This window comes from Neolamprologus multifasciatus, chromosome 4 (genome assembly GCF_963576455.1).
Source record: "Neolamprologus multifasciatus chromosome 4, fNeoMul1.2, whole genome shotgun sequence".
Taxonomy (NCBI): Eukaryota; Metazoa; Chordata; class Actinopteri; order Cichliformes; family Cichlidae; genus Neolamprologus; species Neolamprologus multifasciatus.
The window spans coordinates 21322316-21348877 of NC_140442.1; the positions used below are offsets into that span (position 1 = coordinate 21322316).

General features: G+C 40.7%; 2 protein-coding genes across 3 annotated transcripts in view; both read left to right on the forward strand.

Annotated features, from left to right (window-relative positions):
• ciita (class II, major histocompatibility complex, transactivator) overlaps positions 1-26562 on the forward strand; it is a 154189-nt gene that overhangs the window by 101351 nt on the left and 26276 nt on the right. The window lies entirely within an intron of this gene.
• Positions 24039-26562, forward strand: part of prkcbb (protein kinase C, beta b) — a 105107-nt gene continuing 102583 nt past the window's right edge. The window contains exons 1-2 of one of the 2 annotated variants that reach the window (XM_085158146.1): positions 24039-24508; positions 25892-25923. In XM_085158146.1, coding sequence (XP_085014272.1) covers positions 24330-24508; positions 25892-25923 — 211 coding nt within the window. In that variant the 5' untranslated portion in view covers positions 24039-24329. The remainder of the gene's footprint in view (positions 24509-25891; positions 25924-26562) is intronic. The other variant, XM_085158145.1, reaches the window with a different exon arrangement.

The following is a 26562-nucleotide window of genomic DNA, read 5'->3' on the forward strand; positions in this document are numbered from 1 at the left end:
AAAAAGGTGGAATCCAGTGAATCAGCTGTAACTTTAGCTAGCAGTGATGGCCAGATGCTGAAGTAACACTGCTACTGCAACATTATGAACATCTGCACCAAAAACACCACACCATTCTGGCTATACTGCTGTGAATGATGCATATGCATTTGCTTATTTTACATTGGCGTGTGTGATAAGCAAACATTTTACCTCAGTTTACTGTCACCAAGTCAGTCCGCTCTCAGTTGTTGGCTTTCAGTGCATTTGTGAGTCATCTAATCGAATTAATTAATCTGTAACATCATGGACACGTTGCATACTTCTCATCCCACTACAATTTTTAAAACACGCTGGAAATTTGGTGAACAGGGATTTCAACTCGCTATCAGTTCCTGCAGGCTCGACATGCTGGGAACTGTGTTTAAACTTTGGCCTTATGCCCTGCCTGCATAAAGTGGATACAAATGGCAGAGCAAGGACAATCCTGGCACATGTGTAATGGCAATCCAAAATGTTCATTGCAAAAATAAATGTTTGGTTGTAAAATGATTGCTTGTGGGTTGTAATGTTTATGCACTCTTATGTTTGTTTTTTCTAACACACAATGGCTGAGATGACCCTGTTCGTTGCTGAGAATAATAATGAAACCAACCCTTAACCCTCTGTTTTGGATTATTTATTTTTTTAAGGGAAGTTTTTTCAGGAAATAATCAATAAATATTAAAGTTATTGCCAAGACACTGTAGGACAGCAGCCAAAAATCGCATATTGTGATACACAGGTTCAAGGTTAGAGCTGAGGTTACAGCCCGAGACCTTTTCACAAACCCTCTTTGTTAACAAAAGCCATTGAAATCTCAAACTATAAATGCATAGTCACTAGAGAATTAAAGCGTTTTTAGAGTAAAAGAAAAATAAGAGCATTTGAATGCAGTTGATGTATGGCGAGGGTGTAAAAAGAGCTGTAAGGTTTCAAAATGAGAGTCAAATCGAAGCACTTTACCAATTCCTGAACCTGTTCTTTATGTTGAGGTAGGGAGTCCTGTTCATTTGTACTTTGCTGTTTCACCTCCAAGTTCTGGGAAATGGCAAGGCGGTTTAAGACACAAAGCTGCAAAGAGTGCAGGGTTTAGGGGAAGAGGATGGATCTTTGCATCTTTGCACATACAGATTTGTAATCAGTGCAAAGATGCGAGCATATACTCAGACGCTAGACAGAGGCACACCTAGCTGCGAGCACAGGCACATAGGCACGCATAGGATAAATATCACTGCTAACAGCGAACTCACCGTTGTTTACGTTTGCAAGCACGGGCATACGTTCGTTTGTTTGGGTTTTTGAATTCCACTGCACGTGCCTCTTGTCTGTGCACGGCTTGCGTGCGCGCAGAAACAATTACGGACTGTTTGCCTAACAGTTTGCGTGTGTGGTCAGATTGCGGTTTCCCTCAGCAGAAATGGCCTTTTTCAAGGAACACGAAAGCGAAAGTAAGCACTCAGATCTGCCCACTCCACATAGTAACAGATGATTTAGATACCATTTGAGATTTATGATTGGCTCTTCTGTCCACTCTGGCTTTAGGCGGCGCTGGAAAAGTGGAAAATTAACCCATGATTTTTGTTTGTTTGTTTGTTTGTTTGTTTGTTTGTTTGTTTGTTTGTTTGTTTGTTTGTTTGTTTGTTTGGCTGTAATTGAGCAGTTGTTTGGAATGCAAAAACCAAGGGCACAGGCCTACCATCTAATAACATAGTTAAAATAGTTAAAGTACATTTAAATGATGGGACTCATTTGACTGAAGCTTTGTCGATTCTTCTTGATTTCCTCAGTGTCCTCTTCTAGCAGCTGTTGATTCTCACGTGAAAAGATAAGAATAGACATTGAAAAGTAATGCAGTTGAGCAGGTTTGAATAGAAATAGGCTGTCAGTATTTTTGCAATGGCAGTTGACAATGAGAGGCATTTATTGTGTTAATACAAAGTGACTAAACAAAGCAGAGGATAAGATAAGCTTTCAGTTTTAAGAATGACATCTCAAAAATTCTTTAATCCGTGAAAGTTTGTCTATTTGATCAAGTCAAACGCAATTCGGTGGCTCATCATTTCATAGTTTTGTCTTCTGTCTCCCATTGTTTGTGGTTTGTACTGTATCCTCTTGTCCTTCTCTTCTCGTTCCTCTCTCTCCCAACTCTGGTTCTACTGCTTTCTTCCCGTCAAAAGAGAGTTTTTCCTTCCCACTATTGAAGGTATTAACTTGTAGCAGGGCTTTTGACTTTTAAGGTTTTCTCCTAAATATTTGGTGTTTTACCTTATAGCACAAAGCATATTGGGGCAGCTTTTGTGTTGACTTGGTGCTTTAAACATGAACTAAATGAAATTAAATGGAACTGATATGAACTAATTCCTGTTCTTCTGGGAGTTTTTTGGGGGGTGGGGGTGTCATGGCCTCATTATCAGCCCTTATAAGTCCTGCTCGAAGCTTTATTATGCAATAAATGATTCACTTTCCGTATTTATCATTAGATCTGCCTTCTGGTAAAGGAAACTTATCACTGTTTGGCCATTCGGGGGTCAACAGAGCAGCACTTCCTGTACCGTCATTCTTTGTCTAATTTATCTTCAACTGTTTCCTATTTTAAAAGAAAAAGAGTCATCATATTTATATTGGTTTCACCGTAATGCTTCTAAACCTTTGCCTGTAGTGCTTTCTTTGAAGTGTGCTGCATTGTAAAACATATGATTCATCATGTTTGTGTGCGTGATGCGTACACTGATCAGACACTAACTTAAACTTTTGGGTTATGTTTGTTTTATTCACACCAATTAGAACATCATCACAGAACAAATTTTTTTTAGATTTTTCACATTTCAGTATCATTTCACTGACACTCATCCGTCTGTTACTGTAAGAACTCTGTGGTGACTGCCCTGACAGCGCTACTTCTCGGTTTTTATTCAGAGCTGCTGTGTTGTCACTACACATTTTATGGTTTTATTGGTGATTGCGTTGCGCCTACGACTTAATTCACAGAGTGTGTGTGTACACATACAGAGATAACAGTTTTATCTCACAACTGTGCAGCTGTAAATATCAACGGATTCAGCTGCAGACATGCTATTGATGCTTGCATTTCTGCACACATTACTGTTGCCACCAGCTACTAACTTACAGTTGTACAGAAAGTTGATGACAGGGCAGCATGTTCAGGTTGGCCTTGTGACTTCATAAATTTAACAATAGCTAACCCTACTTACTGCGAAGAGGCTTTTTCTGATATATGACCTTTTTTATCGCAAGTACAGAGTTCATAGGAAGTCCTGTCTTATTAAGGCCACAAAGAACAAAATATTAAAAAAATGTTAGATTGATTTTAAGAAAAATAAGGTACTTTTTGCTGCATATTTTCAGAATGTATCTTTATTGGCTGACAGACAACTTAAACTTCTTGAACTAGAAAATTACTCACATTTTTTTGGCTACGATAAAATCAATCATCTAATGACTCAAGCTCGTGCAATGATTAGGCGACTTTGGAGTCTTATTTTCAGTGCATGTGTGATTACAGAAAGCGTATATAGACTAATAATCACGTAGAGTCAGTGTGACAAAATGAAAATGAAAGAATATATCTGCCAACTCCTGGGTGAAGTTGTTAAGTATACAATCTCTGAAACAATGACAGTCTGTTCAGCTCGAGATCAAAAATTTTAAAGCCTGATTGCTCCTTGCTAAAAAAAATATGGGTGTTACAAAAGTCATTCATTTTGAAGGTAAGGGTGCATCTTGATAAAACAAGTGAAAGCTAGTTAAAACTAGTCACAACTGCAAAAACTGTGGCACGTCAGGATCAAATTACCGAGCTATTGTGTAAAAGTTGATAAGCCACAATCAGGGTTTGGAAAAACCAAGACCTGTCTGGACTGTAGAAATGGAAAAATGAAGCAGCTACAGTCGTGCTCAAAAGTACTGTCTCCATTGGTACTTGCTTATCTTTTGTTCGTTTGGTTTTTTTTTGGACTTGACTGTTTCAGATCATCAAATAAAGGAAATGGATAACCCGAGTAAATGGAAACTAGAGCTCCAAGGAGAAAACCACTCCTGATCAAAAAGAACACAAAGCGTCATCTCATGTTTCCCCCCAAAAACATCTTGATGATCCCTGTGAGTTTTGGGAAAATACTCTGTGGACTCATGAGACAAAAGTTGGACTTTGTTACATCAGCAATTTGTGAAAAGAACATCATGGCAACAGTCAAAAATGGCGGTAGCACTGCTTTGCTGCTTCGAGAGTGTCAAGGTAGCTGTGTGGATGTGGAGAAGAGTGGAGCCAAATGCAGGACTCGCAGGCTGGCAGAGGATGTGGACGGTGTTTATTGTGATGGCAGGATGAACAGAATATGAGATGACCGACTGGCTGGCTGAACTGAAAACACCCACGCCGGACAATGACAATGAATGAGAGGAAACGAAGGACTGAAATACACAGGCTACTGATAATGACAAGAGACAGATGAGTACACAGCTGCACACAGGAAGAAGAATTAAACATCCATCCATTCGCTTCCGCTTATTCTTTTCAGAAGAAAGGAGCCAGCTAACTTAGGGCGAGAAAAATGGTACACCCCGGACAGGTCGCCAGTCTGTCGCAGGACTATCACATATACACAGACGACTCTATGGGCAATTTAGAATTTCAAACTGCATGTCTTTGGACTGTAGGAGGAAGCCACAGTACCTGGAGAGAACCCACGCAAACACGGGGAGAACATGCTAACTCAACACAGAAAGACCTCGGGCCGATGGTGGAATTGAACTCAGGACCTTTCTGCTGTGAGGCAACAGTGAATTAAACATATTACACAGAAACAGATGACTAACACAATAAAACAGGAAACATGAAATAAACAGAGCACATGAACAGACTGGGTAGGTTCTTCTTACTTAATGAATGAAATCATCATTTACAAACTGCATTTTGCATTTTAGTCTGGTTATCTTTGTCTAATATGAAATTTTAGACATTGATGGAGTGAACAGGAATACGAACAGCCACATTTCTATGTAGTTGTCTGATACGAACAAAACCAGCGACAGAGTCAAAAGCTGAGTGCATATTTCCTGGAAACTGCTATGTCATGAATATTGTACCTCATGGTTTAATGTCTTGACCTTTCCTGGATATATTACTGTGAACACAAAATACTTACAAGAATAACTATATGGCCATAAATACCCCCCCCCCCAGCCTCCCACACACACACACACACACCTACACAGATGAACAAACATGCTTAACACAGCCCTAATCGCAAATTTTAATCTTTCCGCTTCACAGTCATAAGCTAACCTTTGATAAATGCACCTAGTCTGGCAGAGATCTGTGGTCACCCTCCCTTCCACGCTGACTCAGTTATAGCTGTGTAACCCCCCACCCCCTACCCCCAACTGTTAGCTTGGTAATAATTCTTACCTGATATTAATCATCTAATAACGCAGAAACCCATAAGCCTATGACATAATATAAGAGTGATAGCATCTCTCTCTGCACCATGAATCAAGGGAGATTTTTTTTTTCTTTTTTTAAATTCCACTTCCTTCTATTTCCACTGATGATTTCAAGCGTCGTGGCTAACTATAGGACAGATCTATTTTAATAAAGCGGCCAGACGTTTACACCTATTTGACATTTAACCCTGATGTGGCCTCCATGATCTCATGTGTTAAAAACAGCTTGCTCCTGGAATTACACCTTTCGCTTTCAGCGAAATGTAACGATGAAATGAAAGTGACACCTGTCGAGAGGGAATGTTAACGTTCGGTTATTATGGTCAAATGCACTGCCCATGTTTCTCCATACTGTAGTCTCAGTATGTGTCTCATTCTGGTATCCAAAACCGTAAGAAAAAACAGGGAAACGTCACTTCTCTATAATAATCTGGTATTTCAGAAGAAGAGGATGTTAGTGAGCCGTTTACAGTAAATACACGTATTCACACAAAAACACACACAAACTTTGGATTTGTTATGATTTATTGCTGTTTCACTTGTGTTTTCAGCACTTGTGATGCCAGAAAAGTCACGGCCCATTAAGTACTGATGATGTATTTGCGCAAGACTGAGTTGTGATTCGCTAATGCTGCTATAATTCTCAGTGCAAACATATGACGATGCCACAACATCAATAAAAATCTGATTGGAAAATGGCTGGGCATCGTCATCTCACGAGCTGTGAGCATGATGGGGATGAAAAATTTTAAGTGGGCATAAGTCACAGTAAAAAAAAAAAAACAACTCAGGTGTAAATAGTGAAAAGTAGGTGATAGGTGATTAGTGGCTGTATGTTGGGTTGGTGTTACAGTCTCAGTGGGCTTTTTTCACAAAAGCCACTTTGACACGAAACAGTAACAGGTGGTACCAAGCTTATTAAAACCGAAGATTAGTAACGCCTGTGTTACGTGTCAGAATGCATGTTGAGAGAGGCTTTGCACTGTAGACATGTAGCCATTCATCAATAAAGGAGACACAAAGTTAATGCAACATTGAGGCGAGATATTTGCAGAGTACATACTTGCACCCCTGCCGAAAGTTGCATGAGATTTATTTGTTTAGCTTTGAATAAATAATGGAAACAGATGAAAGCAGCTATGCTGGAACTGTCTGATATCTTGATATCACTCAGCAGAGATATGTTTGACCTATTTTTTTACAGATTAGAGGCCAACAAGTCATTTATAATAGTTTTAAAGTCCCACAATCATTTTTAGGATAAATATGGGAGATTATTTTGGGCACAGCAACAGCAGTGGTCGTGCCGTGCGCCAGCTGTGACATCACCGCTGCCTTGTCCTTGTTTATAGTGGCGGTGGGCTCACAGCAGTCTTCTCTAGAGCAACAGGTGTCTCCACTCAGAAAAAAAAACCCACTTCACACCAAAGCTGGTATAGAAATACACGAATGCTTCTCCAGACGGTATCATTTGTTTCAGGCAGCTGCTGCATCTCACTTTCTATTATCTGGGAATCCCTGAGCTCCTGCACTTCTATATCATCGAAATCACGATTTAGACAAACCGATGATCGCGATCATACTCAGCTGTCTTTGGCTCAGCCCCAGGCTCCAAAAATATACCCAAAATGACGTAAAAAGGGCGGTGCGTGCCAGCTGTTGTGATGTCAGTTTTGACGTTTGCCAGGACTGTGAGCACAAACCATTTGTGACAGTGAAAGACGTAAAGCTAAACCACTTGTGATTCACAAGTGGTTTGCCAATGAGCTTCCAGAGCCCCTTGGTTTCACTGTGAAATCTACACCATGCAAACCAAGGCTAGTCTTAAAAAGCTAAAACGGCGATCCCGAAAACACCGAGCTCAAGGATTCGCAATCTGACCTCACGGTTGCTGCATCCATCTTTTATATACAGTCTGTGCTATCTCCTCTTTTGATGACATGTTTTGTAACACTGATCAATAGGAATGAAGTGGTCTTCCTCGCACAACTGGTAGCATGACAAAAAGAGGCACAGACTAAAAGATAAGCTCCACGACCTCCCTGTACCCTAAGTGATTAAGATTGACATATCGATAAAGACGTGGTTTGACGACTTTTAGAATAGTTTTTCCGATAATGGCTCCATAGGCAGAGACCACACTCACTAATATCTGACACATACCCAGGTATTTATTCTATAAGCCGGCCTGACATGTGACAGAAACTGCTCTGTCTAGAAAAAAGCTTTAAGGGTTATTCCTAGTAGACTGTCAAGGGGTGAAGAATAAAAGATATACTGCATTTTGGGATCAACTTGAAAGAAATGTAAAAGTGAGGTCAGAAGTCAAATGAGACCTAATATTTGGATCCAAACTGTAATGCGATATTTAGAATCTCCATATATAATTCCCTTTAAACAGTTTTAAGTACCTCAATATGGTATTAGTATCATTTAGACCTTCAGATCAGTCTATTGACCTTAAAGGAGAGGTCAGAGGTCACATGTAACGTGATGTTTTAAAGCTTTATTTTTCTATATGTTACACACCACACTTGTAAGACTCATAGTTTTAAGATCATGAACTAGATCGTGAAGTTGACCTTGAAGGACTTGGTGGATGTAAACCAGATTTTAATAGATTGTCAACATGAACCCATTCTTCACCCCAACAAAGGTTTATCAGAATTCATTCAAAACTTTAATAGCTATTATGTTTACAGACAGAATGACACGCATGCAAACACTACCAAAATATAAACCCCTTGGTGGATTTGACTAAATAATAAAACAATCTAAAAGTCAAAGTTTGTGCTTCATTAACCAAAGCAAATGGACAATGGCATAATTAATTAATAAAGCTAAACTCATCTATCTTCACCTTCTTCATTGTGAGGCTTTTTAATCAAGAAATCACCTTGTCCTTTTTTGAATCAACTGCCACTCTTTTCTTGATATAATGAGTGTCATGTTGGTTTTTAGCATTGTTGGCAGTCCCTGGCCAGTTGACTTTGCACCTTCACAGCACAAAGGCTTTTTAGTCTCATATCAATCACCTGTGATCCGTGTGTGGTCCCATGTCGGTGTTTAGTTTCAGTGTACAAAAGCTGTTTACTGTTGAAAAACTCAAAAGAAGTCCCACCCATATGAATCACTTTGCAAATGTTTGCAATTCACCCAGGCCTACACGTGATGTATATGCAGCTGTCACAAAAGACAACAAGAGCTCATGACAAATCCTAAACTCAGACAGGCCTCAGGAAAGGAGCCGGGCGTTACTTCACGGGTGCATGTGCCCAGTAGGAGTGGTGCCTTCGCCCAATCAATCATAGTGAAGCTTTGGTGATTCATAAATCAGTATAATGTATATCTGCAGTGTTTACTGTAGATGTCTGCTTTTAGTGAGTGGCCAAATCTCGTTGGTTGGGTGGAGATATTGTGAAGTCAGACAAAAGGTCCTTTTTAAAGACTGAAATCACACCCTAGTCAATTATAATCCTCTTGAAATTTCTTATTGCATTAACTGCATTTTAATCAGCCATTTATGACACACAAGTATTTCCCCGTTATTTATTCTTCAGCAAATATAAAAAATAGACACAATTTTATTTACTGTGTATTATTTGTAAAATGTATTAGTTTACAAGATGTCTTTTTCCAGAGCTTGTCACCTCATCATATTCTTGTGATGTTGGAATATTGTGGCGGACTAACAAAACTCGATACAGCGATTAAGAAAGCTTACAAATACAAAGCGTTGTCTCCCTCTAGTGGCAGGAAACAAATGTCATAAAATAGGATGCACCATAACCTGTTTTGTTTTTTATTCCAAGTCTTCATGGAATCACTTTGCAGCTTCACTGTTTAAGTTTTTATTATGAGAATGAAAGAAATGGTGAAAAGCAGCGTAAAAACACAGAAAAGCTTTGGCTGAAATAAGATCAGTGGATTGGCAAACAGCAAGAAAGGGTTGAAAAAGGGAAGCCGGCTCGTGGCAAAAGGCTGGAAAGTACGAAAAGCATATAGTCTATGGCAGAGGGTGTCAAGCATAAGGCCTGTGGGCCAAGCAAGGACTGTAATTTGGAGTCCCATTGGACCACTTTAGAACGTGAAGGAGGACGTAATTTTGGACATTTAACTGTGTTTTTATAAGTTTTACATTTTTCCTGCTGATAAAGATCTTCCTCACACCTCTTTACATCACACCAAAGTAATAAATAAACAATTAAACGATTAAACCTTCCTGTTTTTTGGGGGGGACTATAGAATTTTCTGCTTTTACAGTGATTAATAAGCTTTATCTTTTTTAATTATAGGACAGTCTGAGCAATGAGATATCAGACCTTTGACCTTTTTAATGATTTATGGCACAAAAGTTGCTGAAACAGATTTCTTACATTTACTAGAGCAGAGTCTCTTTGTTATGCAGGAAAAACTAACATGTGCCTTTGAAATTGAACTTTCTTTTGTAATACTAACATACACTAGCAGTCAAAAGGTTGGACAAACTTTCTCATTTAATGGTGTTTCTTTATTTTCATAACTATTTACATTGTGGATTCTCACTGAAGGCATTAAAACTACAAATGAACACAAGGAATTATGTAACAAAAAGTGCTGAACAACTCAAAGCATGTTTTATATTTTAGATTCAAAATAGCCGCGCTTTGCTTTGATTACTGCTTTCCACACTCTTGGCATTCTCTGGATGAGCCTCATGAGGTAGTCACCTGAAATGGGTTTCCAACAGTCAGAAAGGGTTTTACTGGCAAATGTTGAGCAGATTTACAACATTAGGAAATTGCTGCAGTACTTTGTGCGAAACATACTATAAGACAAACACTTAAATAAAAATAAGAAGGGAGGGGAGCAGGTCAAACAGACTGTGTCCAGGGTGAGAAGGGTCAGCTGAGATCCGAGCTGCACGCCCCAGTGTCCTGGACGTGTGTTTGGGGTCATAGTCCTGCAGCCAATCACCTTCTCAGTAGAGCGCACAACACGCTGCAGTCTCTGTTTGTCCCTGATGGTGGCTCCAGTATACCACACAGTGATGAAGGGGGTGAGGATGGACTCGATGACTGCAGTGTAGAATTGCAACATCGTCCCTGTTGGCAGGTTACATTTCTTCAGCTGCCTCAGGAAGTACGTCCTCTGCTGCACCTTTTTTATGACGGGAGGTGATGGTGGGCTCCCACTTGAGTTCCTGGGTGATGGTGGTACCCAGGAAGTGGAATGAGTCCACAGTGGTGATGAAGATGATGGGGGGGAGTGGGGATGTTTGCTTCATGAAGTCCACAATAATCTTCACTGTCTTCTGGGCATTCAGCTCCAGGTTGTTGCGGCTGCACCAGCACACCAGACGTTCAACCTCCATCCTGTAGGCAGACTCATCCCCATCCAAGATGAGTCTGATAATGGTGGTGTCATGTGCAAACTTAATTAGCTTGACAACCTGGTGGTTGGAGGTGCAGCAGTTGGCGCACAGGGAGAAGGCTTGAAGGAGTTCCAGAGATGCTGAGCACTTGTTAGCTCTTTCGCCGTCACTCTCATCCCAAACATCTCCATTGGGTTTAGAGTATGTGAAGGTGGATGTCAGGCCAGGTGCAGCACTTCATCACTCTCCTTCTTGGTCAAATAGCCCTAACACAGCCTGGAGGTGTGTTTGGGGTCATAGTCCTGTTGAAATATAAATGATGGTCCAACTAACGCAAACCAGAGGTGATGGCATGTTGCTGTATGACTGTGGTAGCCATGCTGGTTCAGTGAGCCTTCAATTCTGAGTAAATCCCCAACAGTGTCACCAGCAAGCCCCCCCACACCATCACACCTCTTTCTCCATGCTTCACGGTGGGAACCATGCATGCATAGATCATCCGTTCACCTTTTCTGCGTCGCACGAACACACGGCGGGCGGGACCAAAGATCTCAAATTTGGACTCATCTGACCAAAGCACAGATTTCCACTAATGTCCACTCCTTGTGTTTCTTGTGTGGCATTTATCTGGGCTCTAATCTGAGGTGCTGATAACTTGTGATTTCGAAAATTTAGCAAATTTATGGACAGACTAACCTTCAATTCCTAAAGTAATGATGTACTGCTGTTTCTCTTAGAATTCATATTATGGCAAGAACAAATCAGCTAACAGTTGTCAAACAGGGCTGCCAGCTGTGTACCAACCTGACTTCTGCACAACATAACTGGTGGTCCCAACCCATTAAGAAGGTGAGAAATTCCACAAATGAACCATGACGAGGCCCACCTGTGAAGTGAAAATCATCATGAAGTTCATTGAGAGAAGGCCAAGGGTTTGCAGCACTCTCAACAAAGCAAAGGAATCTAAAATATAAAACATATTTAGAGTCATTTATCTTTTTTTTTTCTTTGCTATATAATTCTATATATCTTGCTTCATATATTTGATGTCTTCAGTTTGTGTCTATGATGTACAAAGTAGTAAAAATTAAAGGAAAAAGGTGTGTCCAAACTTTTGACTGGTAGTGTATCTATTAGATTAGGTGTGCAGTTAAACTTCTTCACACTGATACATTCAAGATCAAAGATGGCTGCATGTCGCCCACAGTGTAATAGGAATTTGACATCCCTTGGTCTATTGGGCGAGCTCAAATTACAGCTCAAAGCCACTAGAGTGCGCTGTTTTGTCATTTTGGATCAAACTCTTGAGGTTCAGAGAGATGAAAGGGAAAGCTGAAAGAGCTACTGTGGATGAGAGACAGCCAAAGACAGAGCGAGAGAGACAGGTCATAATAAGGTGCTGTGTGGGTGTGTTTGCGAGGTGAAAGCTGGAGATCACCACTAGGCTGGAGGTAGAAAGTCTCTCACTATTTTCTCCCTCTTTCTCTCAATTTTCCTCCTGCTCCAGCTCTCTCATCTGTCTTTCCCATGAGATGCAGTCTTTCTATATAAATAGCAGTACTGTACGCAGTATAATCAGCCTTTTTTTTCCTCGTTCCACATCACACATTTGATGTTCAGGGATCAGGGATTTCTTCAGAGGAGCAATTAGCATTAGATTACCGTATGTACAACTATATTCTTGAGTGGGCAGAGAACATATCACAGAGTGTGCTTTCTAACTAAAGAAAATGCCAGTGTGTTACTATCTCTGTATAATATCTGCCTTCAAATTAGATCATGTGAAGGATCTGAAACTTTTCGCATCAAATGTGTGTAAGGATTTGAACAGCTGTGGAAAAAAGGTGAGCTTGCATGCCATGAAAAGTGTCTGATGCCTCCGATGGGGTTGGTTGAGCGCCTTGTGTGGAGTGCGCCTGGATAATGACCCCTCCATGCATGTTATTGGTGAAGCTTCTCTCCAAAACGTGAAGCTAAGCACATGGAAGCATGTGCACGAGAAGAGAAATGTTGTTTACATCCTCCCCAGGCCAGTGGTGGGAGTAAGCAGCAGCGAGAAGAAGCACGCAGTGAGAGGGGAATTGGCTGATCCAGTGTGGGAGAAAAAGGGAAAATGTGCAGAAAAATACAACAATAAATATGAAATGTTCTCCAGCAAAACACTGCTTTCTGCGCTTCTAGCTTTGGCTGGCTTGCCAACACAGGTGCGCTAGAACAATAAGGTGCACACACATATGAAAAATCATTGTTATTTTGCATCTAGTGCCTGAGCACATACTGGTCTTTTCCTTTACAGAAATGATATGATTTCAATGCCCACATGTGTATCTGTCTCATCTACGCGTACGTATATGTTTAATCAAAGGCCTCAGTGTACTGTGAATGCAAATAAGCAGTGCATTCAATTGTACTAGCCCTTTAAGTTTATTTGCTTACACTGACTAATCTCTTCTTCCTAGCTGCATGCGTGTTTTCTTTCTTAAGCGCCATTGCCTTCCCTGAACAAGGGCAGTGATTGTTTTTTTTTTAAATCTTATTTCATGTTAAGGCTTTGACTGTTTTGGATGTGTGGTGTTGTTTTTTGAATTCACATTTTCTGAGTTTATTTTTCAGTCATCTAAAGTAAGATATATTCAGTGCATTTCACTAAAAAATACATCGAGCTGACCTATTTCAGCAGCCTTTAATGTTCACGTGGCTTATCCTTTACTTACCCTCACAATAAACAGGTCTCTTAAACTCTTCATTTCAATATTATTTTTTCAAAGGACAGCCAGTATAGTTCCTTTTACACTGTGATGACTAATGGCTTAAACAAATGTGCTCAATTCCAATTTCCAGCTGTCCTTCGTGACTCTTGGAAGGAAGGAAACTTGGAAAGTTTTCTTCAAATCAGCTTACATTAGGTTTTACATGCTACATGAAAATAATTTCTGAATGCAGAGATGATGACATTTTCAAAATCCAAACAAAACTGATGTTTTACCTCTTAAAGTCATATGGGTTCATTCCTCTGCATGTTTGGATTTGTCCATATATCCATACGTACATACAACTGTCACAGAGAGTTTGTTAAATGAAGCCAAAAGCAAAAAATAATGACAAGATCCTGCGACTACAGAATGAACACAGCTGCACCTAGAAATTCTCCACATAAAATGATCAACTATTACTAGTACTATGAATTATGAATCAAGAAGAATCAGTGACATTTCCCTCACTATCCATTGGGTTGTACTAACCCTGTCCAGCATTCTCCCACACCGCCTTTTCCAACTCAACAGAAGGTGGTGAACAGTTGACAGCTCTGCTCCCCTCTTCACCCAAATGTCCAGAACTTACAGAACTCATCATCAGTCTTCGGGCATAGAAGTCTAATAACAAGCCAGGACTTGTTCTACAATGCTCTTATCCACTGGGGAAAACCCCAACACACAGGTGCTGAAATACAAGGGGATACAAGCATACCCACTGCTGTTCGCCACCTTTCATCAAGGGCAGCTCTAGAGTCCAGCTTGTCTATGTCTAGCTGGTATCTGCCAGCTTTGAGTGCTAGCTCAAGCTCCTTTCCCACCAGAGAGGTGATGTTCCATGTATCTAAACCCAGTTTCGGCAACAGGGCATCGGACTGCCAAGAACTCCACCTTCAAACATACATACAAGCCCTTCCTCCTGGCCTGGCTCCAAGGAATGGCCCGAGTAACCCCAATTCAGATCAGGTATCATGAGCCATTACTTGATTCACACTTAGTCTGCTCTTAATCTAGGACTGGTTTGTTTTGGGAGACCTTACCTGGGGCAAATTACACCTAGGATCACTAGGCCACAAAAATTCCTCAACCAATATATGGTGGCATTTCATGGAGGCATGTTATTGTACAAAAATGATAACTATACTGGTACTTATACAAGGCTTTTCTACTTTAAATGAGTTTGAGTAGATTTGTACAGGACTTTATTTTATGCCTTTCTAAGCACTTTCTAATTAACACCCACCCTCTCACCTTCTGATGAATACATCAGGGTGATTTGGGCTTCAGTATCTTGCCCAACGGCACTCCAACGTGCGGATTGGAGGAGATCAAATCACTGACCCTCTGATTGGTGGGCAACCCACTCTATCTCCTGAACCACAGAAAAAGGGAGAGCTGCATGTGGGTTCTATTTTGTAAGGCTTGAAACAGAGAGATTTTAGTCTTGTGCACAGATCCTGAGCTGACCTGTTTGCGCTGCTCAGAGGGAGTAAACAAGATTTCTGGCAGTTTCCTTGGCCCCATTAGTAATGTGGCTATCACCCACGCCAATCAATCAGAACTGGTATGTTTGTAAAGAAGCACAGCTTACTGCGAAGCATAATTTATCAAATCATTACACTGAATCTAAAACCATTAATGAGATCAATTTTGCATCAAAGCTGAAGAGCCCAGTTGAGTGATTTGAATTCGGCCCTTGCTGTTTCCTGACCACAATGAAAGCCAGTATTAAAAATAAATAAATAAAATCATCAGAGAGAAAATATTCAGAATATGACATGTGATTGACCTCAAGCTCAGTAACTGTTCCTGAAAATGTACATTTGCATAAATACGACTGTTTTAGCGACCCAAAACAAAAAGCTTGTTTCTTATATAACTATTATCTTACAGTAAATACACACACATGCAGTAAAAAGTCAATAACACTGCAGACGTCATTTACATAGATCGCCCCGAAGCTGCCAGTACTGCTGGAGGTGTCAAACGGGAACACAGCAGCTGTACACCCATGCAGATTCAACAAAGGGTTTTTAAGCAGAGTACGGTTGTACGCAATAGACACATTCATTTAACCACAAGCAGACACACAGGCGTGCACACAGCCAAGGAGAGACAGAGAAAGAGAGAGAGAGAGAGAAGTGCAGATATGCAAATCTAGTGTGAAAGCAGAAGAATGTGCTCGCTGTGGTTTCGGATCAATGATGTTTGAGCTGTATTAACCACCCTTAAAATGAGAGGGGGAGGTTGAGGGGTACAGAAAAAGAGCGCGTGACAGAGACTAGATTAGAGGTGGAGATGAGAGTGAGACATAAAGGAAAAGAAGAACTTGGTAAGTCATCAGAGACATCCAAGTTGCATAAGGGAGGTAATTGTGCCTGTAAGAGTGGGTTCACCATATACTTACCTTAATCTAAACATACCTGCGTTTATGTGTGTGTGTGTGTGTGTGTGCGTGTGTGTGCGTGTGTGTGTGTGTGTGTGTGTGTGTGTGTGTGTGTGTGTGTGTGTGTGTGTGGGATGCCTAATACAGCAGGACTTATTCGCTCCGCAGACCGGCTGGTATAGGCCACAAAGAGTGTGTGGGAGTAGATAGACAAAATGTGTTTATATGCGTGTAAGGGTTATAGCTTCAAAGTGTTGTACTTGTGCTAATGGCTGACCATTTGCGTAAGCGTGTGCGTATGTGATAATGACAACCAGAGCAGATAATGCAGAGATGAAAGTATAAGGTTGTTTGCAATACATGAAGGTGCGAGGGGAAATCAAAAAAGAACCGACTGGATACAAGTGATCAAAACTCAGTGCAGCAGTGCGTCTGCAGCAGCATAGTTAATGCGTGAGCTTCTGCATTTGTGGGAACTGCATCAGAGAGCGTTCTGCACTGTTGTCAGGAGATGATGAGGAAAAACAACAGGTTTATATAACAACTCCCTCCCTTTGTGGAGGAAAAAGATGGAAAAAAAAACGGGCCATGGAATTGGAGTGGAGAGCTGCTCGGAGACAAAGGGCCGAAAACGGAGAGCTGAGACAGAAAAGTAGTATGTTGAATGTAGAGATGGAAATCAGCAGAGAAGTAAAAGATGGGAGATATGGTTTGGAATATTGAATATTGATATCAAGGAAGGACAAAGAAATTTTAAAAAAAAGGGTGAAAGACACAGAAATCTCAGTGTAAATTTACTTATGATCGACATCTTTGTTCCTTCAACAAAAATCTACTTGGATTCCAATCAGCTGTTGGCAATTTTTTCAAAATGCTTCTTAATAAAGTAAAAAAAAAAAAAGCTTGATGACTAAGGCAGACTATATTAGGTACACCAAAAAGTATCAACTCCCACATTCAGATCATTTAATTCAGGTGTTCCAATCATTTCCATGACCACAGGTGTATACAATCATGCACCTAGGCATGCAGACTGCTTCTACACACATTCCAACATGGTACCATGATAGGATTCCGCCTGTGCAACAAGTACAATCGTGGAATTTCCTTGCTACTAAATATTCCAATATTCCACAGTTAGAGGTATTAAAACAAAATGACTTCAGCTCAGCTCCTTAGTTCCAGTAAAAGGAACTCTTAATGCTTCAGCAAACCAAGACATTTTGGACAATTTCATGGTCCCAACTTTGTGGGAACAGTTTGGGGTTGGCTCCTTCCTGTTCTAACATGACTGTAACCAGTGCACAAATCAAGGTCCATAAAGACATGGATGAGCGAGTTTGATGTGGAACAATTTGACAGAATAACTTTGGGATGAATTAGATTGGAGACTGCGGGCCAGGGCTTCTTGTCCACACAAATGTATATCTGGAAGAATGGTCAAAATTCCCATAAACATTCCTAAACTTGTGGAAAGCCTCTCCAGAAAAGTTGAAGCTCTTATAGCTGCAAAGGGTGGGCTGATATCATATTAAATCCTATTTAGTTAAGAATGAGATGTCACTCAAAGTATTATGCATGTGATGGCAGACGAGCAGATATATTTGGCAATATAGTGTAATTATTAACACCTTTACCTTATGCAGTCTAATCATAATATTCCTGGAGGACACTGTAAAAGTCGTGAGTGCTGAGATTTAACAGTTTAGACATACTGTAAAAACAATTCTGTGTTAGTTGAATAAAATTGTCTAAAAATATTAAGAAGCAAAAAGAGAGAAAGAAAATCTTCCAGGATGTGTTTGCAGAATTGATGTTGTGAACAGCAATATCAGCCTGTGGTTAGGAGGCACACCGCTTAATTTATTACCAAATACCTGTAAAAACCAATGTTCCTGTGGAAGTACTGTAGTCACACATGTTTATTTGCTTATCTTATTAATCCTCTTTGAACAAACTGTTTATCTTGTGTACACTGTTAGCGTTTTTATAACTACAGAAGCAGGGAACACAGAAAGAAAACTGAGAAACAGTGGAGATCAGGCCACCAAGCAGGCAAGCAGGGTAGCCATTAGGCACAGAGAAATATATAGTTAGCAGCTGGTATATACACCAAAAATAAACAGCAATAAACCAGAGCCAAGTGGCTGAAAAGCATCTGCTACCACAGAAATAGAACACCAAAGAGATATATAGCTGTGGCTCGACTGGATGATGAGGTGCAGGTGGGCTGACAGGTGGTTGCTATCTTGTGCAAGCAACGTAATTATCATGTGCACACAAGATAATTATGTTGTATGGACAAGTTATTTTTTTATGTGTGCAAAAAATGATTTGCTATAAAATTATAAGCCACAACAACAATTTTGGGTGCACACAGTCACCATGTAACCCAGTGGAGTCCAGTGGAGTCACTATCAGCAGGTTGGCCATCGTTGCATAACCATTTTCACAAAGGCACTGCAAACCTGGAGTTCTCTTGGACTTAACCTAACAGAGGTGCATTTGCAAACATAGATGCTAGCTCAAATGTTAGCTTTTACCTGCCTTCTCCTTAGGACAAAGTCTGTGTGATTTCAGATTGGTCTGATGTGAGAGGAGACCAGCTAATATCCCTGTGTACTCACCACTACAGCGTCGGTGTCATGTGCGCTACCTCTTGCACAATCTATCCTTATATTGAGGTAAGGCTGATGTTCTGTTTCTGATGCTATGTTGTTGTTGTTGTTTTCAGTGTACTATTAATTATAATAGTAATTTAAAAAAAACATGTTCAGTCTGTTTCATGTGTTGGAATGAGATGTATGTCGGTGGGGTTGAAAAAATGCTCCAGCTGTGATCAGAGGATGGCCGTTGTGTAACAAATTATTTTAGCTTCAAACCTCTGATGCCCTGAAAGACTGCATGGAGGACTACAAGCAGCATGGCCTAAATATATAAAGTTGCTCTGACAAGTAAAATAAATTCTCAGGCCTTTAGGGGCTCCATTTGTTCCCATGAGCCTCGGTTGTATTTTGCTTTTACTGGTTATTAAAATACGTGTTAGCATCTTGATGCATTCTCAATCATCCAGGTAACAAAATCCAGTTGATTCTGTTGATCGGGCCGTAGCGTTTTCAGTGGGAGAACTGCATGCTATCACACAGGCTGTAGAGATTTCTCAGGGGGGCCTTGTGCGGACATTTCTCAAGAGTTGTCTGCCATACTGGATGTGCAGCAACTAATCATTCAGGAAATGGACCAAAAACCTCTTTATGTTTGCTTTATTCACCAGCAGATTGCCACCAAAGTTTGCATGGGAGACGGCAACTTGTCTGCAAATACTTGCTGACTGGTAGACGAGCAAAAGTAAAACCTGCAAAAGTGTGATGTGAACCAAATATGGAAAATTGTTCAGCTTCAGCATAAAAAAGGCAGTGTTGGGTGTGGTTCTGAGTCACAACCTTTACTTTAATCCCAAGGAGATTTTTGCCAAATGGTTGCCTTGAAAGACAAAAATGCAGCTGATTTCAGGCTTGCCTGTTCGCTCTCTCTAGCCCCCATTAAAGATCCTGCATTGATAAAAGTGAAAGAGGCCAGTGGCTTTCATGTAAAGTGAATCACTTCCAGTGTACACATGCGACACAATAGACCAATTCAGTTAGACCTACTCACAGGTTATGCTCATGTCACTTGATGCCTGGCATCATAGCAAATTAAGCTGTCATTATTTTTTTACAGTCTGCCAGCTGCTGAGGAGAACAATTATGCGAAAATGCAGGTAGGTGTGCTTCTAATGTCAGAAGGTGTATGACTAAGAAAGTCTGGTGGCGGGGGGCAAAAAGGTTAAAAAAAAAGAAAAGCTTCATTTCAGCTGCCAGCTAAATCTACAGCAATCTTCCAAATGATGAAACCTGAATGGATTGCACACTGTTATCTGTCCTGCAGCTAAATCAATCACATCTAGGTCATTTTAGCCAGCTGACTGCATGTGTGTGCATGTGTGTGTGGGAGAACTCATTTGAGTTTTAGACCATTGGAGCAAAGATGTTTTGGAAAATATGGGCTGGGATGAGGCACTTAGGTGTGCTTGTTAGAATAAGAGGTGAGTGCAGCATGCATGTGGACAGCATGGACCATGTCCTGGAATGAGATCCATGCCCTTAATGCTACTACTGGGCGACCATGGTGCTGGGGGCTGGGAAGCGCATCGGCAACCGGTTCAATCCCCGGGCTCTCTGGCCTGGTCGTTGTGTCCTTGGGCAAGACACTTTACCCTACCGCCTACTGGTGTTGGCCAGAGGGGCCGATGGCGCAATATGGCAGCCTCGCTTCTGTCAGTCTGCCTCCACCAGTCTGTGAATGTGAGAGTGAATGAATAGTGGCATTGTAAAGCGCTTTGGGTGCCTCCAAAGCGCTATATAAATCCAATCCATTATTATTACTATACCAGTTCTTTATGAATTCTTCAGTTTCTTGGCTGTGTGTAAATGCAGAATATGTAGAAAGTTTAACGTGCTTGCTTTTTGTAAATGTGAATTTGTAAATTCATCCTTCGTTAGTTGAGCGATGCAGATGGTTTGTAGTTTCTTGCCTCTTTCTGTGAAGCATCACATTGGCTGGTGAAATGACTCAGAAAGTCATGTAATTGATGGGTTTCATTCCAAAAATACCTTGACTGTATCTTGGAAAACTTTTTAGCATGAAATTCAGCCAACAGTCGCAGATGATGATCCTTCAAAATCCCTTTGAAAGCAAAAGTCTTAAGATGAGTAACTACTCAACAACTGTGCTTGGTTTCACTGCCAGAACTCAAACTCTAAGAGGAGAGAATCTGTGTGTGTGTTTTCATCCCCAAATGTTGAGATCTCCTTTTGGAAATGAACACTTCAGCTTCAAATATTGAGTATCGTTCCTTGTGTTTACAGATGGCTGTGTGTGATATTGGTGATGGAGATGACATTTTTCCCAGTTTTATCACATGCTAGCCTTACATAACCTGAACCAAATATAACTCAAGGTTAAAATGGAACTGAGATAAGGGAAAGGTGTCATTTCTGCATGTGTACAATCAATAGGCCACTGCACATTTGAAATTGTGTTTTTCAAACTTTACGTCCTTGACTATGTTGTTTGTTTGATGACTCTTGACAAGGGAATGTTCAAGCTGTTAAAATCTTTCTTTTCCATCTTCCACCGCTTGAATAAACTTGTTTTTACTTAAATTTTGGGGGTGTTTTTTGTATGTATGCCATAAGATATATGCACTCACATTCCCCTTTACTAGGGTTCATCGGTTCAGCTGTTTTAATGCAAATATCTAACCAGTTATTCATGTGACAGCAACATTAAGCATTGTTGCTGATCATATCCATCTCTTTATGACCTTCTTCCAGCAGGATATGTCACAAAGCTCCGGGCATCTGAAACTGATTTCTTAAACATGACAATGAGTTCACTGCAGTCAAATGGCCTCCATGGTCACCGGAATTCCAGTAGAACATTCCTGGGATGTGGTGGAAAAGAAGATGCATATCATGGAATGTGCAGTTGACAAAACTGCAGCAACTGTGCGATGCTATCACGTCAATATGAACCAAAATCTCTGAGGAGTGTTTCAGCACCTTGTTTAATCTGTGCCACTAAGAATTGAAGGCAAAGGGGGGTCCAACCAGTGGAAAAGTGTAACTAATGATATGGTTAGTGTAAATACATCATTCATCACATTGTTTAAGCCTTTGTAAGACATCACAATTATCAGGACTGCTTCATTTACTGGATGTAAGATTGAAAGCACTCTCCTATAAATTACTTTTAACAATATTTTAAGCATTTTAAAACTTGTTGACATGTAGGAACATTAGGAGGGTTGCTGACTACTGGCTGCTGTCTGTGCCAGCTGCTCTGAAGTGATGGGAGGACAAAACCCACAAGGCTTATTTTGTGACTTTGTGCTTAAATAGGTTCTCAGATTAATCATTTACTAGCCTATTATCTCTATACTTTGGGGAAAAAAACCGAGAGACTTTCCCACTGCACACTTTAAATTTAAGGTGACCACTTAATTTGTCTATCCTGTTTTGGTGACATTATCTGGCATTTTCAGAGAAACCCACATACTGTACACTATAACAAACAGACTTAATGTGTTCATGGGTGGATACATTTTGAAAAGTCTTATTTCTGATGACACAGTGAAGTCAGGCTAATTGACAAGTCAGGCTAATTGACAAGTCAGGCTAATTGACAAGTCAGGCTAATTGACAAGTCAGGCTAATTGACAAGTCAGGCGTTTTCTCCTTTTGTTTCTGTAGTTATTGATGCTAAACTATTAACAGTGTTTTTAGTTGGGTTTTTTTTTCCAGGAAATAACTGTCAGTATCACAGTATGACATTACAGCTAGGTCAGAGGACTAATCCATATCCATATCCCTCACTCACTAATAGCCCTTTTCCACTAGTATCTACTTCGTCGGCTTGACTCGATGTTGTGTTTTTAGGGTTTTCCATTAGGTGGTAGTCCCTGGTACCAGGTATTTTTTTAGTACCTACATTGAGTCAATCTGAAACTGTGACATCAACAGACTGCATGCCACCAATTGGATAGTCAGTGGCATCACCCGATGAGTCATGAGAGCGGCTCCTTCACGAAAGCCAAACTGCCATTTTTGAAACTGGTCAAGCCGAGCCGAGTAGGTACCAGTGAGGCAGGGCTATAATTTTCTTTTGGGGGGGGGCAGAGCCTCCAGCTTTCAGGCCCCTCTTCTGTGGTTCATTTTCCAGTTTGGATTTTGGAGACAGACAGTCTCTACTTTTAAGATTAGACTTAAAACTTTACTTTTTAATAAGGTTTGTAGTGGTGGCTGGATTAGCTGACTCTGAATGCTCCCATAGTTATACTGCTAAAATCAGGACTGTTGTCTCAAAAATCTTGATCCCTTTAGATTATTGTCATGCTCTATTTTCTTGTCTGTAAAGCGTCTATGAATCGCCTCCAGTCAGTCCAGAATGCTGCTGCAAGGCTTCTAACTCACACTCATAAATGCTCTCACATGACCCCATTGTTAAAGATTTAGATATCAGTTTAAAACCTTGATTCTTACTTTGTTTGGAACAGCTTACCTCTCTCTCTCCTTTTAAAAAACACCTGCAAACACATCTGTTCAGACAGGCATTTGTGTAATGTTTCAGGGTTTTGTGTTGTTTTGATATAGATGTGTTTATTTCACTAGGTTTTTAATACCTTTGTAAAGCACTTTGTGAGAGCTTCTGGTCTAGAAAAGTGCTATATACATGTAAGTAAACTTTATTTTAATGCTATGCTGCAATAGGCTTGGGTTGGTGTGGGAGTCTCATGATGCACTAAGTGAATTTTTACACCTATAGTTCATTCACTCTGATCCAAATCAGTTGATGGGTTTGTAAACTTGTAGCTATTCCCTGTGTTTGTTTGTTTTTTTTCACACAGAGGAATCCAAGTAAGATCCAAGTAAACCAAAATCCACTCACAGGACAGATGTGTCTGGGGCGGGAGCAGCAAATGTAGAGGAAGAAGGTACTATGTTCAGGACTATAAGAGGCCACAGATAATTTTCATTCATTTCATGGCTAGTTGCTAGCCTGGGGTTGTTTTGGTCCACGCCAATTACTGTGTTCACGCCTGTACTAACCAGAGTTTTATTTAAACAAACTGAACACTGCAGGCGTGAAAACACTCTTAGTGTTTCTTCTTCACTTCCTCACTATCTGCAATTAAAATCTTGTTATTATTATCCACAGCCTGTCTTTGGTCTTTTGCACATGACTGCCCGCCCTTATAACAGAATCGTCTTCCCTTCAAAAGGGAGTTTTTCCTTCCCACTGTCGCCAAACGTGTTTTCTTTGCATTATTGTTGGGTCTTTATCTTACAGTATAAATGCCGATATAAATGCGCTATATAAACAGAGGTAAACTGAACTAAATTGAACACCATTTCTATTTCAGATTAGTTAAAGCGCGTTGCTTCTATAGGAGGTGCCACAGCAAATGAGATAATGTTAATAGTTGACGTCCCTCTCCCTCTCTCGCTCGCTCGCTCTCTCTGCTGTCAGAGCGCTTTGAAGAAAAAAGGAGGAAGCAGAGGGTAGGCAGTGTAGCGGCAGCCGTCTGCTCAACCGGAGGACAAGACAACTTAATCAGAGAAGGAAAAAAAAACCAAACTACCGAAAACTATCCATTAGCTGGTCCCAGCACCGCCGACAACACCTCCTCTCGGAACAACCCACGAAAGAAAGACTTTCCGCCTCTCCAGAGAGCGTCTGTTTCTGGCACCTGCAACTTGAGGTAGTTCATTTCCAACAACCATTAAGGCAGCTGCTTGAAAACACCGGGAGAATGGCAGACTCGGCGGCGGCCAACAGTGATGGGGAGGACGGACCCCGCCAGCCTATGCGGGGCTTCGCGCGCCAGGGAGCTCTCCGGCAGAAGAACGTGCACGAGGTGAAGGACCACAAATTCATCGCGCGCTTCTTCAAGCAGCCCACCTTCTGCAGCCACTGCACCGACTTCATCTGGTGAGGAGCTGGAACAGGGATGGACCTAGAGCTCATATTTATTTTTTTATTTTTTAAAGAAAAAGTATTTAACTTAAGTCACTGCTTGAGTTGGTGCTATTAAAGAAGACAGTAAATCCGTTTGCTGTTTAAAGATAAGGCACTTTTTTATTTATAAAGGCTAAGTGAGTGGTGCAAAAGAAGGAATAAAAGGTAGGGATAAATAAAGTAGGGACAGAAGAATTGGTATCATGATGTATGCTGTCTTTTTAAAGGAAGAAGAAGAGGGAGGTGGACTTGATTTAGTTTTCGCAAAAATAAAGACCGATTTCCGTCTTATTTTTGTACTTGTAGATACTATATGCGTTAGGTAGGGCAGAAAGGAAGCTAGAGAAATATATGTGGGTAGCTCTAAAGTTTTTTTTATAAAAAGAATAGCGGCAGACCACTGTTTGATGCTATTAAGTAGGCAGAGGAACTGAGAGAAAATAAAGCAGGAAAAGAAAAAAGAGGAAGGAATGAAGCGCTGCCAGCACGGATAACCTGAGTGGTAACAAGAAAGTGTTGCCCTAACACAAGTCCAGCCTTCCGCCTCCTCCCACTCCTTCTCTTCCGCCTGCAGTTTCTTCTGTCAGTCACCTGTGCAGACAGGTCACCCTGCAGCCCCCCGGGGTTTACGAGACCGTGAGCCCCATACTCCAGGGCTATTAAAAGGAATTTTGAGCTCTAGCTTGGCCCTATTTATCCCGTTTATTCTGTTGCGTTTTAAATTTGTCAATGGCCAGATGATGATCTATCTATCTATCTATCTATCTATCTATCTATCTATCTATCTATCTATCTATCTATCTATCTATCTATCTATCTATCTATCTATCTATCTATGTCAATAAGCACAATGATAAAAGAACAATGAGAGCACCAAGTGATTTCAGGCCCTGAGAGATTATCTATTTCTAGTCACTGTATGAAAATCAGCTGGCCTGGGTGTGTGTTTGTGTGTTTATGCATGTGTGTGTCCACCTGTGGGAATCTCAGCGTTTCACATACCACTGACTAGGTGTGGTTGGGGCAGTCCCTCCCAGCAGAGCAGTGTGTGTGTGTGTTTGTCAGTGTCAGCATGTAACCTCAGTACCTGCCCAGCAAACTGTTTACATGATAATTAAACGACCTCTGTGCTTGCAAACCTCACTGCTGTGTGTGTGTGTGTGCATGTGTGTGGGTGTGTGTGTGGGTGTGTGTGTGCTATTTTGGGCAGAAACATCATTTTAAACGTTTGCCTCCATGGAGATATCTTAAGGTTAAGCGATTAGGTTTCAGTTTCTGTTCAGTTTTTTTCATTTTCTGTCTGTGTGTGTGTGATTGCACATTTTAACTTCTTCTGTGTGCTTGTTCTCTTCACAGGGGTTTTGGGAAGCAGGGATTTCAGTGTCAAGGTAGGACAATTAAATACACACACACATTATTTGTCATCGATCTACTGAATCTGAATTGAAAACTTTGTCACCCCTTCCTCTCTTCTGTTCAACTTTACCTTTTTCTTATTTCTGCCTGTCTCATCTTACAAGCTCCCTTTTTTCCATCTGTCCTTTTCTCCTGGGTTTTAATTTTTCCTTTCTAGAGTAAGAGAAAATCCCAAGCTCTTGTTTGTGAAGGAAACGTCCACTGAAGAAAGTAACAGCAGTTTTTCATTGAAACAACAACAACAAAAAAACAACCCCAAAAGACAATAGGAACTTGGATTGTGGATTTGGTAAAGCTATAAGTGGTACAGTGCATTATATTTTTTGCACCATTTCCAAAGCTCATTTGTCAGGTAAAAACTAGCTCAACAGGCCGGCCAGCCTCCCTGGTGTGCAGTTAATCAAAGGCACAGCAGTCTAGAAGTCCTAGTATGTTGGGATTTCATGAGAGCAAAGAATAACACCTAGACCCTCTGTGAGTAAAAATAAAATCTGATGAACAGAATAAGCGGGCAAAGATAATTTTGACATTTTAAAGTATGTCATCTTTGTTGAAAATGTCCAATTTTCTGTGTAAGCAGAGCTGTAGACTTGGCTTCTCTTTTAAATAGA